The sequence below is a fragment of the Macrosteles quadrilineatus genome, unplaced genomic scaffold (assembly GCF_028750875.1).
Source record: "Macrosteles quadrilineatus isolate MER2022 unplaced genomic scaffold, UCM_ALF_1.0 Scaffold_7__1_contigs__length_78375512, whole genome shotgun sequence".
Taxonomy (NCBI): Eukaryota; Metazoa; Arthropoda; class Insecta; order Hemiptera; family Cicadellidae; genus Macrosteles; species Macrosteles quadrilineatus.
The window spans coordinates 43,358,090-43,377,689 of record NW_026542600.1 but is presented as its reverse complement, the minus strand read 5'-3'; the positions used below and the strand labels follow the sequence as shown (position 1 = coordinate 43,377,689).

At 34.2% G+C, this 19,600-nt stretch overlaps 1 protein-coding gene across 4 annotated transcripts in view; it reads left to right on the top strand.

Moving 5' to 3' along the window:
* LOC128997912 (protein suppressor of white apricot) overlaps positions 1-19,325 on the top strand; it is a 56,100-nt gene extending 36,775 nt beyond the window's left edge. For 2 of the 4 annotated variants that reach the window (XM_054423738.1, XM_054423734.1), the window contains 4 exons: positions 4,098-4,152; positions 10,661-10,779; positions 12,671-12,713; positions 15,739-19,325. In XM_054423738.1, coding sequence (XP_054279713.1) covers positions 4,098-4,152; positions 10,661-10,779; positions 12,671-12,713; positions 15,739-15,898 — 377 coding nt within the window. In that variant the 3' untranslated portion in view covers positions 15,899-19,325. The remainder of the gene's footprint in view (positions 1-4,097; positions 4,153-10,660; positions 10,780-12,670; positions 12,714-15,738) is intronic. The other 2 variants (XM_054423737.1, XM_054423735.1) reach the window with 2 other exon arrangements.
* Positions 19,326-19,600: the final 275 nt, after the last annotated feature.

The window sequence follows — 19,600 nt, the reverse complement described above, 5'->3', positions numbered from 1 at the left end:
ATTTTATAGCTATCCCAAACAATATTGCGTATTGTCAGTTTGTCATCATCGTTCGTCTTGCGAGCACGTCTAATTTTTTCTCTGTGCGGAAAGTTATACAGTAACATCGGAAAGTGCGTGGAAGTGTGTGTTTAGCGGTTTAGTTTATTTAATATTAATCGGACCGTGCTTCAGTTTAAATTAAAATGTAAAAATAGTCGTTTTAAAGTACAGTAAAGTGTTTTTATCAAATACAGTACAGTAAACTAGGATTTCCAAACTACAAAATGGCATCGGTAAAACAAAAACGGAACGTTGTTACTGTGGAACAGAAACTAAGTGCATTGGACCGTCTTGACAAAGGTGCATCTGTGAAACAAATTAGTGACGAGCTGGGTGTTGGAATAACAACTGTCAAAGACTGGCGTCGTAACAGGAAATCTTTACAAGATTTCTGTACTCAAATAGAATCTGGCACGGCATTGGCGACTCGGCGTACATTAAAAAAACCAACAAATGATCTCGTAGATGACGCGTTGTGGTTGTGGTTCACACAAGAAAGGCGCAAAGGAACCCCATTAAGTGGCCCGATTTTAAAGGAAAAAGCAACCATGCTTCATTCTAAGATTGAAAACGGCGGCAGTTTCACTGCCAGTAACGGCTGGTTCGACAGGTGGAAAAAAAGACATGGCGTCCACTTTTTATCTGTTTGCGGTGAAAAGTTGTCGGCGGATCCTACTGGAGCTAGTGAATTTTCTACAAAATTCAAGGAGTATATTGAGGAGGAGGGTTTACATCCAGAACAAATTTATAACATGGATGAAACTGGATTGAATTTTAAACGTCTGCCGGATAAAACATTCGCCGCCAGCAATGAAAAATCGGCTGCCGGTTTCAAAATGAACAAAGAGAGGGTAACAGTTGCCCTATGTTCTAATGCGTCTGGAACCCACAAACTACCTCCCTTAGTGATTGGCAAATATCAAAAGCCAAGAGCTTTCAAAAACATAAACGTAAATGCTCTTCCAGTTTGTTACAAAGCGCAGCGATCTGCTTGGATGGACGAGTATATTTTTAAGGACTGGTTTATCAACGAGTTTGTTCCCAGCGTGAAAAAACATTTGACTAGCCTGAAAATGCCAATAAAGGCAATTTTGCTTTTGGACAATGCTACCAGTCATGTAGAAGGCATCGAAAGCGAGGAAAACAGTGGAATAAAATGCTATTTTCTTCCTCCGAACGTTACCAGCATTGTCCAACCAATGGACCAAGGCGTAATCGAGAGTTTTAAGAGACGATACAAGAAGAAGTTACTTTCTGAAATTTTGAACAGGATGGAATTTCACAGTAAAGGACTTGTTGACGTCTTAAAAATAATCAATGTAAAGGACGAGATTTACATGGTGGCTAAGTCGTACGAAGAACTTCAAAGCACTACAATCGTAAAGTCATGGAGAAAACTGTGGCCTGAAGTAGAAGAAGCGGTACTAAACAACATGGACGATAATCCATCAGCAGAAGTTCGCCAACAAGAGATCGACCCAAGTGAACAATTATTATTGGAGGATCTTCAAACATTGACAGGTGGTGATTACGTCATAGAAGCAGAAGATGTTGAACAATGGTTTGCTCACGCTGACGACGAGCTGGGGAACGATATGATGACAGACGAAGAAATCATTACGGCAGTCACCCGTCAAGATAACAATGCGGAGGAAGAAGATGAAATCGAAGATTTAGATCAGGAATCCAAAATTAGTCATTCCGAGGCAAGAAAGGCATTTACTCTAGCTGCAAGTTATATTGAACAACAAAAAGTATCAAGTGCTGCAGATGTGATGTTTATAAAAAAATGGCGAGACTATGCCTTCAAGCAGACACTGGACAATGAAAAACAGAAAAAAATCACTGACTTTTTCAAGTAAGCTTAAGTGATTAAAACTGTTCTTTTTTATCATTTGTATGATTGAAAATATTGTTTCATCTTTTAAGTTTGTGTGTTTTAATTCAATACAGTAAAATGGAGTTTATCAATCGTTTATTGTATTTTTTTATTACTGTAAAGTAGTGTGTGTGTTTCAATTCAATACAGTAATAGAGTGTGAAACATTTAAGGTGTTTTTTATTAAGTTTCCTGGTGGATCCTCTTCAGTGTGTCAAACCAAAGCAAATCAGCGAGATCGTCTGTACAAAGAACAATTGGTATGTAAAAAAAATAGTGTTACTAGTTACGTAACGTGTCTGAAAACAGCTGCTATTTTTTGTAATATATTCCAGAATTATCTTATCGCTAGAGTAAACAAACAAACAACGCAACTTGTAGGGGCGGGAACAGGGGAGGGTTAACGACTCCTCGTCCAAGGTCAAGATTGTTTTTGTGACTCGAGCTTCCATTGAGAGGCTATAAATAAACAGCTTGTATCTTTAATTTCGACTAAGAGCAGAGAGCTCTGTACTGTATTACAATATACTGTACTGTATTTTGAAAGCATCAATTAACAGAACGTACTTAAGTTATAACAGTACAGTAAAATATGTAACAGTTTTCATTGATTCTTGCCTACAACTATAATTTATTTTACTGAAAGTATTTGACTTAACCGTGTTATTTTGTTTATTACTGTACGAAAAAAGGAGATTAGTGTAGTTTATTTTATAAATAATGCAACTACTACTTCAAAATAATGATTATACAATAATAAATGAATATCACTTAATTTTATTGTGTTTTTAGGTATTACCCGTTTTAACCGATGTTTTGAGTTATCCGACCTAGGTCCGGTCCCGTTAGGGTCGGTTAAGAGGGGGTCTACTGTAGAGTGATATATGTGTCCGTGGACGCGATAACTCGAGTAATTTTTGTCCGATTTTGATGAAATTTGGTTTAAAGGAGTAAGGCGGAATAAACTTGATTGAGCTCGTGAACCAGCATGATCGGACCATGGGAACGGGGTTTTAAGTGGTTTTATGGGGTAAAAATTGGTTTTTCTCATTTTTGACCCAATTTCTCTTTAGAAAGAGCTCAAAAAATCAAATAATTTAGTATATCAAAGGGTTTTGTACGGTTATTGGTAACAGAGAAAATTCAAAAAAATTTAAATTTAAAATTCCCATGTTATGGAGAATATTGTAAAATGTTGTAGTTTCCTTGTTTATGGATATATTTTGAACAAACTAGGCAAATTTATTTATTTAATACTAAGCTGTTTATATTTTAATAAAAACCACACTTTATTAGTTTCCTTGTAGCAGCAAACCAAGGTACTAAACTTGTTAAACCTGATGATATTTAAATAGATTTAATTAAAAATCAATTCAGACAAATAGATATTTGCTTAGTCAGCAGGTTTGCTGCGGCGGGGTTGTTTTACTTTGAGTCCTTTACCAGTCTCTGTCCCTTGTGAAGTGATCAAACTAAATGTCTTGTCAGTAATCACCAAACTTTAACCCTACATAAACAAGCTATTAGAATGTTAAATAATTTAAATTACGCCATAGATTTGTATCTTTCACAGATTAACTTAACTTTAGGGTTAAAGAGCGTTACCAAGCTCTTTAAATAACATTAGCTTCAAAATAAATTTAGTTTACAAAAACTTTACATTTTAAGGAACCATGAGCAAATCATTTGAAACTCCACAATTCTCAGTGGCAGGAATTCCAAGTTAGAGTCCCATCAGTGAAAATAATTACAATTGCAATTGCGTGTAAATCTTGTGTATACACAACTGTAATCCAGACACTACACAGCAGTTTTTTTTTTTTTACTGCAAATGATGCAAAGATTAACCATTCCCTATTAACCTTGTGTATACTCAATGGTCGAAGATTGAGTTACACAACCGTAGTTCCACTATACTGCTGTTTTAGCTTGGGCAATACTTTGCTGTTATAGTTATGTCAGCCAGATGAAAGTTTAGTGGTTCAAGTTAACAAACAAACACATTAATAGAATTTAATTCCATAAGTTTAAACTTCAATGTAAACAGTTATATTGTAGTTTAATTTATGATTTAATTGCCACTGAGCAATATAAAAGTAAGTCATTAAACATTTATCGGTATGAACAGTGTTTTATATGTGCCTACATTTGTGACTGTGACGGAATTATGTTTCAGAATCACCTACGTCATGTGGAAGGCCTATATACAGAGTTTCACAGACTCCCACAGTGTAAGTCTAGTTTATTTTAAAAACGTCTTCTTACTTAAAATAACAGTAACCTCAATACATATTGTTCATAACTTAAAAAACCAAAAATCTAGTAGCCTATATTGATATACATACACTTAAAGTAAAAGACATTGTCCAACACTACTCAATATTTTCAATATCAATAATTTAAAATCACATGTGCAAATGTTTGGGACTAGAGATGTTTCATAATTTAAATTTTTTACTAGATTTCATAGACCTAAAAATTTTTTTTATGAAAATTTAAATGGCTTTTCAGCATAACTTACCAACTTATCGGAAAATAACCACTATATAAATGATGAAAAAGGCACAAAGTATCAAATATGTTTATATTTTATTAGGATTTACAGTTAATATTAAGATTTTAAACAAGCAAATCACCAATTATAAATAATATTGTTCGGAAGTAAAGCATACTGCTTAGGGCTATGTCCATCTTTTAACACAAATTTTAACATTATCTAATGATTTTACACAGTGCAATTTTCTAAGCATTAGGGTTGATTATGGAATCAATTTTTAACATGTTTTAAAGACAAACTTGTAAAAATGAATATTGAATGGCAAATACATTCCAGGAAATTAAATAAAACTATCAATATTCAGCTAGTTTGTATGTTCAAGTAGACATAATTATTATCATACGGTATGGCTTTTAGTGGAGGTAGTTTTCAAACAGAGAAAGTTCTTCTCACCTTGGAGACGTGTCTTGTCTGTTCTGGATAGGTAAACTAGGTGGAATCTGAAGAACTGGGTCATGCCATTGGTGAATAGCAGTGTTTGAACCCAAGTCTTCAGGGCAGAAGACCACGTCCTCTGTTGATAGTCTGTTCCTGTTGTATCATATTTGTAGGGTGGAAAACCAAGTCTCGGGACGGTTAGATATTTCAAATAATAATATAGAGCTACAAAATTGGCATAACATTACTGAGAATTAAAATAATTATAACACATTATTCAGTGATACGCTACCTCCTCAGGGGGACAACCTGCTAGGAGTCAGAAGAAAATCATAAATGTAAGCAAAGGTTGATATGCATATCAAATTAAAGGTCTTTGTTGGTAAAATACAATAACACAAATCTGAACTCAAACGGAGAACCGAGTAAAAAAATGACAGCTATTCAAAGATTTATATAATTTGCAATGCTATTATACGCTACCTCCTCAGGGGGGCGCTACAAGTCCGCTCTAAGTCAGAAGAAAATCATAAATGTAAGCATAGGTCGATAATACGCATAAAATTAAAGGTCTTTATTTGGTAAATACAATGCCGCAAATTTGAGATCCAAAGAACAACTGAGTAAAAAAGGGCAGCCGTTCAAAGATTCAAAATGGCTGATTCAAGAAATTTTAAAATGGCTTCCATTTTTGTTCGGGTTTGCGGCATTGAATTTTACTAACAAAGAACTGTAATTTGATGTGCATAACAACATATGCTTATTCTTTAAATTTTCTTCAGACTCCCGACCGGTGCGGTTCGTGTACGACCAACGTGGTTTGCCTCGCCAGTCTCATCAGGACGGTAACGGACGTGAGTGATTATCGAGTTACTTATATTACATCATAGTGCCTTTAGTGAATAGATGACCGAAAAAACTATCAAACAATTTTTTACCCCTCAAAGTGACAGGAAGCGTCAAAGATCGTATTCGTCACCCGAGACTGCGGCGGTTTGTGCGATGCCTGTGTCAAGTGAAAAGGTAGGCGACTGGACTCGCGCCGAACTCATGGACGGCTTAGGCCAACTATTAGACAGTAAGTTGACTGTGTTTGAAGCGAAATTAGAGTCTAAACTAGCTACTAAGGAGGACTTTTCAGATCTTTGTGCTAGAATTAATGTGCTTGAGGAAAGTAATAACAAACTCAAAGAAGAGGTTAGTAAACTGCGAGCACAGGAAAAAGCAACTGCGATGAAATTAGTGGATTTAGAAGCCCGGTCTAGGCGTAATAATTTAATTTTTAAAGGACTTAAGGGTGTAGCCCAAACTAAGGACTACAAACATTTAGTGAAACAGTTCTGCATGGACGTGTTAGGTAGTGGCGACAACATATGGATAAATCGAGCACACCCTCTGGGCAAAGACAAAAACGCAATAATCGCACATATCCCCGACGATGCGGGCATAGACTATATAATGAGCCGGTTATATTACCTTAAAGGTACAGGATGTGTGATCCATAGGGACTACCCGCGGGAGGTGAGAGAGAAGCGATCACATCTTGTGGCAGTGCGTAAAGAGGTAGAGCGGTTGTGTGGATGGCGCCGTATGCCGTTAGTTTTTGACCATCTCACAATAGGAAAGACGAGGTTTACGTGGGAAGAAGGCAGATTAAGAGCTGGTCAAGATGACGGTGGTCAGGTTCTTTCTACTATGCTAAAACGAGACTTTAGTGAATTCCTGGATGAACTCAAACAGAAAGGACCGGGCGGAGACCGACCGCCGACACCCCAGGCTGCAGCTTCGGATCCAGGGTCGTACGCAGAGGCAGCGGCGAGGGGAGGCCAGAGGACGGAGAACGACTCCATCAACAACGAGGACGTCCACAACGGCTAGGAGATCATCGCCAATCCCCGGACACGACAACATGGAGAGGACCGGATAAACAGTATGAGTATAGAACTGAAAATTTTAGTTTATAATGTTTGCGGCCTAAAGGACAAGATTAGTGATGGCCATTTTGTTAGTTTACTTAATAATTATGATATTGTAATTTTACTAGAAACATTTATTTTAGAAAAGGATAAAGATTTAATTGTAAATAGCTTTGCAGGATTTATTGTACATTTTAATTTTGCAGTAAGGTCGTCCCATTTTGGAAGAGGCAGTGGTGGGTCGCTCTGTTTAGTTAATTTAAAATCTAAGCTACTAAGTAAAATTGAAGTGTTGGAAATCGAAAACTATAAGATTTTTAAGATTAAAGATAGTAACAGTATTGATGATGGTTGTATCAGGCTTCTCCCAGTTTATCTAAATTTTGGGAACTGGGATAGTGAATTTGAGAAACTCACAACTTTTTTGTACAATAATGATTTTAAAAACTTAATATTGTTAGGGGATTTAAACGGGAGAATTGGAAGAGAACAAAGCCTGCCTAATGAAGTAATCCCGGAGGCAATAAAGAATGTTAATTTTGAGAGGTATTCAAAGGACTTAATAACAAATCAGAAAGGTCGTAAAGTACTAGAATTAATGGATAATCTGGGTCTAATAGTATTAAATGGGAGGACTTACGGAGATAAAAATGGGGAGTTTACTTTCGTGGGTCATATGGGAAGCTCTGTCATAGATTTGGTGGGAGTGTCAATCAATTGTTTGCATGCTGTCAAAGATTTAAATGTGTTAAGTTTTGTAGGATCTGACCACCTTCCTGTTGACCTTAGTTTAGAGATAACAGCTCCTAGAGCCGAGGATGAGATTGAGGACAGGGAGGAGAGTAATAAGATATTTTTGCTTCCTAGATTAAAGTGGGTAGATAATGATAAGGAGAGGTATTGTAAAGTAATTGGCGAGAAACTATTAAGTGTGCAATTAGGAGACGACGAACAAAGGAATGTCGATTCAATTATAGGCTGCATCACTGAATCAACGCGAACTAAACACAAGTTGTACCCAAGAACAAATGTCTTATCAGTAAAAAGGCTTGGTTCGATAAGGAGTGTCAGTCAGCTCGTAGGCGCTCATTCAAACTCTTGAATAAGTTTCGGAAAACTAATTTAGATTTAGATAAAGTAAAATACTTGGAGGTGATCAAATTATTTAAAGCACTTTGTAAAAAAAAGAAAAAATCTTACTACAATCAAATTATAGATAATGTGTCTCAAGTAACGAACAGTAAGCAGTTTTGGAGTGCAATAAATTCTTTTAAATGTAAAATTTCAAACCAAATTGGTAAAATTGCGACACAGGATTGGACGAAGCATTTTAAGAGTTTATTAAATCCACCCTTGTTAGTATCTACTGTTTCGTATGCGCAGCCAGTAGTTTGTGACGAATACCTCGATGCAAATATTTCACTAGATGAATTAAAAGCTGTGTTGTTAAGGGTAAAAAATGGCAAAGCACCTGGCATTGACAGGGTGCCGTATGAGTTTTTTAAAAACGCACCGGATGCATTACTTAATAGTCTTATTTATATTTATAATAGTATTTTTGAGAGTGGCAATGTCCCACAAACTTTCAAGGAGTCTATTATTTTTCCTTTACATAAAAAAGGCAACATTAATGACGTCAAAAATTATAGAGGGTTGTCCTTTATCAACTGTGTAGCTAAGATTTTTATAAACATTTTAGATTCAAGGTTAAATAATTGGGCTAGTGATAGGCAGTTAATAAGTGAGTTTCAGGCGGGATTTAGGAGAGGTTATTCAACCATCGACAATATCTTTAACCTAAATGCGATTGTGCGCCTAGGGCTGGCAAGGACCGGAGGTAAGCTATATGCTTTCTTTGTTGACTTCTCGGCAGCATTCGATACTATTGATAGGAAGTCGCTACTGTTTAAGTTATCCTGTATAGGTGTTTCAACAAAATTTTTAAATAGTTTTAAGAACTATTATGATGGTACTAGAGCGGGTGTGTGGTGTGGAGACAGTGTGACAGCAAATTTTGAAACTTCGACAGGTCTTAGGCAAGGATGTTCTGCGAGTCCTTTAATGTTCACTTTATTTATTAATGATCTTCCTGAGGCACTTGGTGGCGGCTGTAATTTTGGAGGGACTAGGATAAACATTCTTTTATATGCCGACGACGTCGTGTTGTTAGCGCCTACGTCCACCTGCTTACAACTTATGATAAGAAATTTAGAAACTTACTGTGAAACATGGAATTTGAGAGTTAATCTTGAAAAATCAAAAATAATCGTTTTCAGAAATGGGGGTAAATTGGCCTCGTCAGATAAATGGTGGTTCAATGGGAAACGTGTAGAAGTAGTAAACAGCTATAAATACCTCGGAGTGTTATTCACAGCGACGTTATCTTGGCAATCACATTTTAAAGATAAAGCGAGGCAAGCAAAATTAGCAATTAACTCGGTGTGGAATAACTTAATCAATAATAAATCTGTGCCTTTATCATCTAAAATTATGTGTTTTAATTCCGTCATAAAATCAATTGTTAGTTATGGGGCTCAGGTATGGGGTTGCTTCGAATCTGAATTCCTAGAATCCGTTCAAAAATTGTTTTTAAAGAGGCTCTTCCGGTTGCCTTTTAACACGCCAAACTATGTGATTTATTTAGAAAGTGGATTTAAAAAATTGTTTTTTTATAATATGGTTACGAATTTAAATTACCTATTAAAAGTACTACATTTATCCGATAATAGACTCCCTTTGATTCTAGCCAAACAAATTATAAACTAAAACTTAGATTGGTGCAGACAGTGGAAGATGCTAGGTGAGAAGGTAGGGGTTGATGTAGATTTTGGATCAGAGGCGGTAAAATCGAGATGTCTGACGGTGGTGGAAAAGCTGAGTGACGTATGGATAGGAGAGTGTATAGGGCGCGCACGCACGTCCATTCACCACAGTCAGCTGATCAGCCTCGACCTTGGCCTTGAACTTGGCGATAGAAGCTACCTTACTGATAACGCCGATGTCAGCTTCGTTTCCTGGATAATTAAGGCTAGGGCAGAGCTGCTCTATTTGAATGGTAAACCTTGGTCAACGGGAAATAAGTTCTGTTCTCTTTGTAATATGGGTGAAATTGAAACAACATTTCATTTCATCGCTATTTGTCCAATTTTAAGTAATCTTAGATTGACATTTTTACACAATAGAGTCCTTTCTGAACGGGATTATATTAGTTTTTTAAATGGCAGGGATTGGCGAGCGTTAGTAAATTATTTAAAAAACGCCTGGCAATACAGGTGGATTTTAATACAAGAATTTAACAATTGAGGAAAAATATCATAAAAATTTAAATATCGTACTCTTCCAAAAAAAAACCGAAAAAACCGATATAACTAGAGAAACTGGTTGGATTGTATTATATTTCTTAACTTTAAAATATTGGCCATAATTGTTAGTTTAAGGAAAGATTTATAATTTTATTTTAAAGGAATCCAATAACTGTTTTGTTTTAGTTTTAGACGTGCCAACCCGGCAGACGACCGACAGGTTATAGCTGTAGCGCGTAGGCACGTCCCCTGCGTGGGACGAATTATTGTACACTGGGTTTTTTTTTTAAATAAAGCGCTTTTTCTTTCTTTCTTTCTTTCTTTCTTTCTTTCTTTCTTTCTTCTTTCAGACTCCTTTTGGGCCGTCCCCCTGGAGAGGTAGCGTATCATTAATTAATTAAAGTGTTAAAATGATTTGCCCAGTAACTTTGTACCAAGATTTGTAGCACCATCTTGATAACTTTTGTAAATATTTAATCGTCCCGGTAATTTTTTTCCATGTGTATAACACTATAATCAAACATGAGCTTAATACTTTTTTAGTTGTTAATTATTTTAAATTATTTTAGTTGTTATTTCATTCCAGAGGATTAATGGATTTTAGTTTTCAAGATTCAAGCAGAAGTAGATCAAGCAGCACAGTTATTTCCCTTCGATCCCACAAAAAGAAGAAACACCACAAAAAGAAGAAGAAGAAGCGCAAAGGTAATCCAAAGAGATGCAATTTTTAGTACAATTAATTTTATTTGGTTACCAACCAAACAACTAGTTTGATCATGTATAGAAGTTTTATTTGACAGTTTGCAAATATGATCCCTTGTAGACTATCTTATCCCTTCCTAGTCGGGCGACAGATATATCCGCTTTATTTTTTGGCGTCAAAGGATGGGTGATGTTGTGTAATGTGGGCGCTTGTAGATGTAGCGGACAAAAAGTGAATATTTCTGCCAATCCTATAGACACTTAATGTTTGTAGAGTAACTAGCGAAGTACAAATTTGGTTAACGGTCCTATGTCCTACCTTCTCCTTCTATCAGAATGAATGACCAGCTGGTCCACACAACTTTACAGCGCTCTGCAGACGTGCTGTGACCTTTTATGGCACATTCCATCCTTCTAAACAAATATATTTTTGTGAACGTCTATCTAGAGCATAAATCTTGTTTTAATTTACCATATATAGAAAGTTTTTTTTCCTACAGTCGCCACACAAAATGGGCTTCCTTGCACTGATTATAATAGAAATTTTCTAATTGCTGCATTTACTTACTTTTGCCGCACTCTTTTTACTTTTGCTGCACTCAAGTATTCCAACCAAACCAAACAACACAAAACAGCATGCTTTTATTAGGTATGTAATACATTTACGCTTGAAAATAAGTTGGCAACACTTAAAGATACTAGGACTATGATCAGCTGTTACAACGTTTCAGTAATTCATTCAACTCTTGGATTTAACCCAACCTAAAACGTGTTGTTTAGTGTTTGAAAGACTAATTATTTCTATGCTTTATAATAACTGAAGGAAAAATATAATGCGTAATACGAGTGTAAATTGCCAGTGTGCAGCAAAGTGCCACTTTGCACTCTAGTTACACAAATAACTATTGTTGCTATTTTAAAATAAAATCTTATCCAATTAATAATACAAAGACTTAGGCCTACTTTTCATATAACCTGTTGTTATATTTTTCAGTTGTTTGTTTAAGTTGGGTTGTAGACTCAAACTCAAATATGTTTACTTTTGACAATTGTTACAAACTGCATAATAGCGTCAACAAAAATTTATCTCAAACAAATCAAAACAATATTTTCTTATAGATAAAAAAATAAAAAAACTAAAGATCATTGTTCTCTTAAAAAAGTCTTAAACACTGTAACAACAGCGTGACAAAAGAAGACTTAACCCCCTTTGCCAAATTTGTCCACACTATTTTCCATCTTCAGGGAAGTGGGCAGTGCATTGAGGAGATGCAAATTTGTAGATAAATACCGTTATCATTTTGATAATTGCGGATAGGTGGTGGGTATATCTGCATTAGAGCTTAATCAACCTAGATTGTGACAGATATGGATTTTAAAATCAGAAACAGATTTCTATAAGGATGCAACACTAAATAGTAGGTATTTTAAGTAAATTGATATTTGATACATTATTAAATTCAAAAACAGTCTTCTAGAATGACCACTACAATGGTCTCCAGGTTGAAACTTTGTCCTTGTCAATTGAATGTTTTGTAATTTAGCATTGTTGCAGGTATTTTATTCATCTGGTGACATTTAAACACCACTCCTGTGGAAAACACTTAATTATTTGTTTGTTGTTCCTATACAAACACACTAGGTATATCTGGGCTCGGTTGAATTGCTAGTTGCTACAAATCTCGTCAATTCAAAGTTACTATAACATCATTTTACACAGTGGCTCAACAACAACAAGAAAACATCTTTATTGCAGTATAATTTTTATTTTCGTAAACAGTCTAATCAAGATAATTGCAAATGGTTCGGGTTTCGATAAACTAAGAATGACTTTCTATATAAATGTAGTGTAATCATCTTAATCTAACAATATGAATATATATTTTTGTTCCAGGGCGTTCAAAATCAAAAAAGCACCACGAGTCTTCATCTGATAGGTATGTTTTTAAAATCATTATAACTTACTTATTTTCTAAAAACAGTAAAAACCTTCAATATTAAAATCTTAGTCTAAGTTTTACAACTAAACTGTGAAATGTTAAAATCTTTTAGTGATACATTAATACAGTAAATTTAATCACTGTTGATATACAATAACTTATAAATTAATAGATTGGGTAGGTCATCAACTCACCCTGTTGTTTAGAAATAGCTACCATTAAAACTGGGTTTTACACTGCTCTTCATATTTTTTTATATTGTATTTTTGAAGACATTTCTATAACCTATTTTGAAAAATCCCCTGGCGGCACAGCTGTTCCTTCTGATTTTGTTGGCTATTGTATAATTTTAATTTCATCCATGGTTTTTTTACAGTGCAGTGTTATTGTTTTTCTTACTTAATGGTTAAAATACAAATACCCCTGTCACAGCAAACCTACAGACTAAGCGAATTTCCATTCTTATTGGGCTTTCACTTGAATATGTCAGATTTATTCCCTATTTCAATAACATTAGTTTAATAAATCCTTAGGTTTGCTACTACAACCGGGAAGGTAATTTAGTGTATTTTTATTAAAATGTTATAGATTAGTAATTAGTATTGTCAAGTTTGATCAAATCAAAATATCTCCATAAACAACAAAACTATAACAGTTTACTTATTCTCCATTAGAATAACATGGGAATTTGAAATCAACACTTTTTAACTTTCTCTATAGCCATTTCTATTTCCGTAAGAAACAAGATAAAATATTTGTTTTTTTAGCTCTGTAATATGGTTTATGGGGAAATTTGGAAATTCTATGTTTGGAGGGTCAAAAATGTGAAAACCCAATTTTTACCCCATAACTTGTGGGGAGGGGGAGGGGGTTATGGGGGTAATAATTGGTTAGGGGACCCCCAAACTGTGTACCCTAGGATACATTTTTTACAGTTTTCTATGAATACAGCGAATCCATCTTGAGGTATGGAATAATACAGTGAAAGTGTCAACAGATGTCAAATTCCTACTAACGTAAAAAAATCTTAACTAGTATCCTAACCAAATCAAGAAGGAGAAAATGAAGAGTAAACACCATTTTTGGATTATACATAGATTAAATTCTAAATTGGATCCATAGCACTAAAAGATTTGTCAGACTAAGTTATATTTACACATAATTACTGTACAAGGGACAAATATCATTTCAGATTACCATATCACATCTTGAAAATATTTAGGAACAGCCTTCAATAATAGGCCTATATGGGACTGAGATTCTACAATGAATTACTCTTAAATAAAAATAAAAAAACATTAAATGTCGTACAATTCAAGGATCAAATAAAAAATAAGTTAAATCAATTGATAAAGCATAGCCTACTATTCACTGGGAGAATATTTGGAGAACCTTTTTAATTTATCAGTTAAAAATGCATTGATATTTTACTACACTACAGTTTATTTTGACTATTGATTTTATATAAAAAAAACATTACTATGACAAAACGCCTGTTCTTATGTATGATTTGTACATTATAAAGAATGTTTTGTGTAGGCCTGGGCTAAAAAAAATATGTCTGTCTAACACCCCATCCCCTATCATGCTTGTCCACAAACTCATTTGAATAAACATAGTTTTACATATTTGTATCATAATTATTGAAATTGGATAATTAATTTTTATCAAGCCATCGTGCTATCAGACACATATTTATGAATTTTAAGGGAAGGTGTTGTTGGCCTCTAGGGACATCAAAACGAAAAAGTAAATTGGTCCCGGGTCAAGGTCTTACCATGAGATCCATGTTAATAGCTTATTCCCTGTATGGGAAATTGCATTAGTTGGGTTTCAATGTACCCCCCAACTATTTTAGCATTACTTAATAACTGGTCAAAAAATCCATTTTCATTAATTAAGGGTGCTTCCAAAGTTTACCTCCAGTCATTTAAAAACAAAAAGATAAACTTTACTTCAGGAGGTTGTGGTGTCTGATGATAATTCACAATTCCCTATTTTGAAGATCCCCTCCCCCTATTCTTATCTACAGGATTACCAAATGGTTATTGAAATTCAATATTCAGCTAATATATTGGTAAAATATTGATAATTTTCAAAGGATAATTAGTGTAAAGGAGAAAAGGCAAAAAAGTAAAAACTATCAACGATGGTTGTTTGAAAAGTAACATCTGTTCATTTATATAATCAACAATTATGTGAATAAAAAAATTATAATACACAATTAAAACTACCGGTACATATATATTTTAATTCTGTAAAATAATTATATAATTAACATAAACACAGTTTTTAATTAATTTTAGATTTACAAGCTTCAAAATGTTGTATCAACAAGTATCCTGCCACCTGTGCCTGTCACCCATAGTTTTTAATGTTATAGACTTATGAAAGAGTTAATACTCTTTAGTCAAGACATGATAACTCAGTTAAGTTAACTTATTCACTGAAAATAATTTAATATTTGATATTTATTATTTAATTTAATATTTGGTGAGTCGGTGGCTCAGTCGGTAGCGTCGTGGACTTCGGGCCCTAGTCAGCGATGTCGTGGGTTCGGATACTGGTCACTGCCGAAAAAATTTGATCAGTACAGTTCACCTTTGTACTGTTCCGGCTCACCCCTTGCTTTGCTGGATGTGATCTACGCACAGGCAATAGTCTATGCGGACGGGCAAATGCAAGGTTAAAAGAGGCCCCCAACCTCTTTAAAAAAATTAAATAATATTAATATCCATACTTCAGTTCACGATCACCTTGCAGAACGGCATGTATTTCACCCGTGAGCCATGTATTTCAAATTTTAGTTTTTAGTCTAAATGCCTATCAAATCATCATACTTTTTATTACCTCTACAAGGGTTATGAGGACAACTGTCACAACTGACATGACAATAAATATTAATTAATATTCTGTAATACTACCAATAACCATAGACCAATAAGGAGGAATGGAGTATAGAGTAGACGAATCATGTTTGATTTTGCATTTTTGATAGTAACATAATTATTGTTGTTTTCAGTAGCAGTTCGGAGGACGAGAGCACGGACGACTGGGAGAGCAGTAGTGATAGCGATGCACAACCTAAGAAGAGACACAAGAAGTCCGGAAAACGCAGCCACAAGAAGCACAAACGTAAACACCGAAAACGGCAATCGTCATCTTCCTCCTCCACGGACTGAAGTCTGGTTCTACTTCAGAACACAACTTTTAACATAACAAAAATTATAAAATTATTATCTTAAGTTGTTATGTGTTTTTCATCAAATGTACAAGTAAGTTTAAACTTGTTATATTTATGGTAAATTATTTATTTTTAACTCAGATTGCTTAGTCAAGTTGCGAGGTTCTCATACCAGAAGATTCAATATATTGCATACTTTTAATTTTAAGTTATTTCCATTCCATGTATGTGTTTGATCACATTTAATGTTATTTATATTTTCAATACTGAGATTTTATCTCTATGTCAATTTGTTGTTTACTTAAATGAATTATTTTCTTTGTTGAATTGTAAACCAAAGAAGTTGTTGATTTTAAAATGTTTAGTTCTTTCAGTAATGAAACTGTGCGATTTCTTGACTCGTTTTTAATCTAAATAAACTTTTGAGAAAATAAATGCCTCATATTATCTGCAGTATGTTAAGCATCATTTTTGGCCATACAGTATAGGAATGGGAATTCTACCATTTTGTTCACAATTTAGAGGACTACAAAATACTGGATTGTTATCAAAATCATTCAGGCCATTTTTGAGAAAAATTCAATTTTTCCGTTATTTTATGGGAAAATCACCATTAAACATTTTTAAATGAAAAATACGCCTAGAGATGATATGTAGTACCTACATACCAAATTTCATAAAAATCAGACTACAGGTGTGGTCTGTAGCTCTGTACACATCCACACATATAGATAGATAGACAGAAAGTCCTAGGTAGGTTGTGTCTTTCAGTAATAGAAAATATTTAAGATGTGTCTATAATGATAAGAATCTTTAACTATGATGAACAGAACTAGACATCCCATCCTTATGTTGAAGCTTAAACCCCTTTTAACCCTTTCAGTGCTAGGCCAATTATTCGTATTTGGTAAGACTTTTTTTGTTTACCTTTTAATTCCATTGCCTTTTTTTGAATTGTAACTGTATTGTTGTCACTATTATATTAATTAGGCTAATTTTGATTAATAAGACAATAACAATTATATAAAAAAAGAAAGGCCGGGTATTTGTAGTAAACAATAAATAAAACTTTGATTTTGTTGTAAATTTCCAAGTTTTCTGATATCAATGTTTGAAAGCAAAATCCCATAAAATCGAAAGACATCTAGTTTACAATGTAATATTGAATTTAACCTTGATTTAGTTAGATAATGTTATTATAATATAGCCATTTTAGGAAAAATAGTTTTTTGCAGCAAAGCCTCAGTAACACAATTTATGATCACTGTTTTGGTTCAACTGAAAAATATAATCTAAATAGTCCGTGACTAACTAGTACTGCTACCTTGTAACGCATTGAACAACCTGCTCTAGCGCTATCTGTTCACAATCGTTGGCGTCAGCTTAAATACCGGTTTTTGACTCCTCAGTCTCCAAGCACAGATAGCCGAGAAGGCTAGGGCATGTGTCACTTGGCCAGTGTCATTTGTTTGTTCGGGTTCGATTCCCATCCTGTGTTTTTGTAGCGATATACTACAACCACTGGGGCATAGTGTGGTGTTCTTAATCCTTGGTTTAGACCTACACCTTGAATCATCGGATTGGGCGAATCTTTTAGCTAAGTGGTTGTTAGTGTATCCTATGAACATGCTGGTCACCAATGGCCGTTTTGCTACTTTTGTTAAAATAACCTTCCTCTCTATATCCCTTAGAGATTTTAGTAAACGCCGATATATCGTCGCATAACACTCAAAGGGTTAAAATAATACTGAACCCAGTTGAGTTGAGCTTCTGAAAGTATGGTTAACCAACCTAAAGTGATGGGACAACTGTCATATTGTAAGGAGCATTTTTTATGTCTCATCACCTGCCTCAGTAATATGAAATATAACTCATGGATAAAATATAGCTTGTGGCACATTCTGTGAGTCACTCATTCAACTATATTCTCTTTGGAAACATTTGGCTACTGGTGGTCCATATAGGTGGGATGTCTAGCTCAGTATTGACAAGTCAATGGTTATAGAACACAAACAAAATAGTAAATAATACTCTCACGCTGTAGCAAACCGGCAAACTAGGTGAATTTCCATATTCCTGATCACATTTATACAGAAATATTTCCTCAATTAAACCTGCCAGGTTTATTTTGAATTAAATAATTTTGGGTTCAATAAAGTACTCTGGTTTTGCAACTACAGGGAAGGCAGTAAAATGGTTTTAGTTAAATGTTAACAATAGCAGTTTGAATTTAAAAATGAATTTCCCAAATTTTATCAAAAGGTATCCATCAACAAGCAAACTCCAAAATTTTACTTATTCTTCATAAGAATAACATAATAATCTTGTATGTACCCCTTTTGGACTTTCCTCTGTACACCAACACTTAAGTTTACTATAGCTTTAAAATAGCCCAATTAACTAATTGGGCTTTTTTAAAGCTCAACAAAATGGTTTTTTAAATAAATTGAATATATAGGTTTCAAGGGTTGAATTAAGAAAATCCAATTTTCCTACAGTTACCAGACAAAACGGGCTTTCTTGCACTGATTATAGCACGCAAAGTAGCTAATTGCTGCATTTACTTACTTTTGCCACACTCCAGTATTCCAACAAAACAACACAAAACAGTGTGTGCTTTATTAGGCACGTAATAAGTGTATGCTTGAAAATAATTTGACAACACAGATACACTATGATCAGCTGGTGCAATGTTTTCCATTTCATTCAACGCTTGGATTTATGTTAACCTAAAAGGTGCTGTTTAGGGATTAGAAGACTAATTATTTATATGCTTTATAGTAACTGTAGGAAAAATATAATGTGTAACGCAAGTGCAATGTGCCTTTGCTGCACTCGAGTAACTTTTCACGCTTGCCTGCTGCTCATGCGTAAATATTTCTCTCATCTGCAGCAAGGTGCCACTTCGCACACTAGTTACACAAATAACTATTTTACACCATAAACCTTGGTTTATTAAAGCAAAATAACTTTGAAGCCAATTTGGGATAAAAGTAAATGATAGACTTATTTTTTGTTTTGTGAGTATGTTTGCTGTAACATATGACAAAAAAATGTGTCTCTAGGGCTTAAAAATATGAACTTGAACGGATAGTATTTTTGGCCTCTGGGAACCTCAAAACGAAATTAAATAGGTCCCGGGTCTCTGTATGGGAAATTCGCTAAAACATGCTTCAAATAAATTTACAGGATTAAAAATCTACTTGAAGAATTCAATGTCAAAGCTATAACTATAATTATAAATATTAACTTTCTTTGATTCATTTGTAGGTTTAGAAATAGGTCAGAAATTAATCATGACTAGACCAATATGTAAAGTAAATATATACAGTAATCTACTTATTATATATTTATATATTGTAGTTTATTGTATCAACCTGTACATTTGTACATTGTTTGTTTTTGTATAATATTTTATATAATAAATCCATGTTTTGAAATGATTTTAATGAGTATATTTATTCCACTGTATGTCTTTGTTTTAAATAATTGATCACCAACAAGACCATAAACTATGGATTGGTATTTACATAAAATTAAAGGTCTTTTTTAGTAAAATAAATTGTGCTAACCCAAACTCAAACAGACAACAATCAACAATCTTTGAACAGCTGTAATTTATTACTCGGTTGTCCGTTTGAGATTGGGTTTGTTGCATTGTATTTTACGAACAAAGACCTTTAATTTGATGTGCATATCA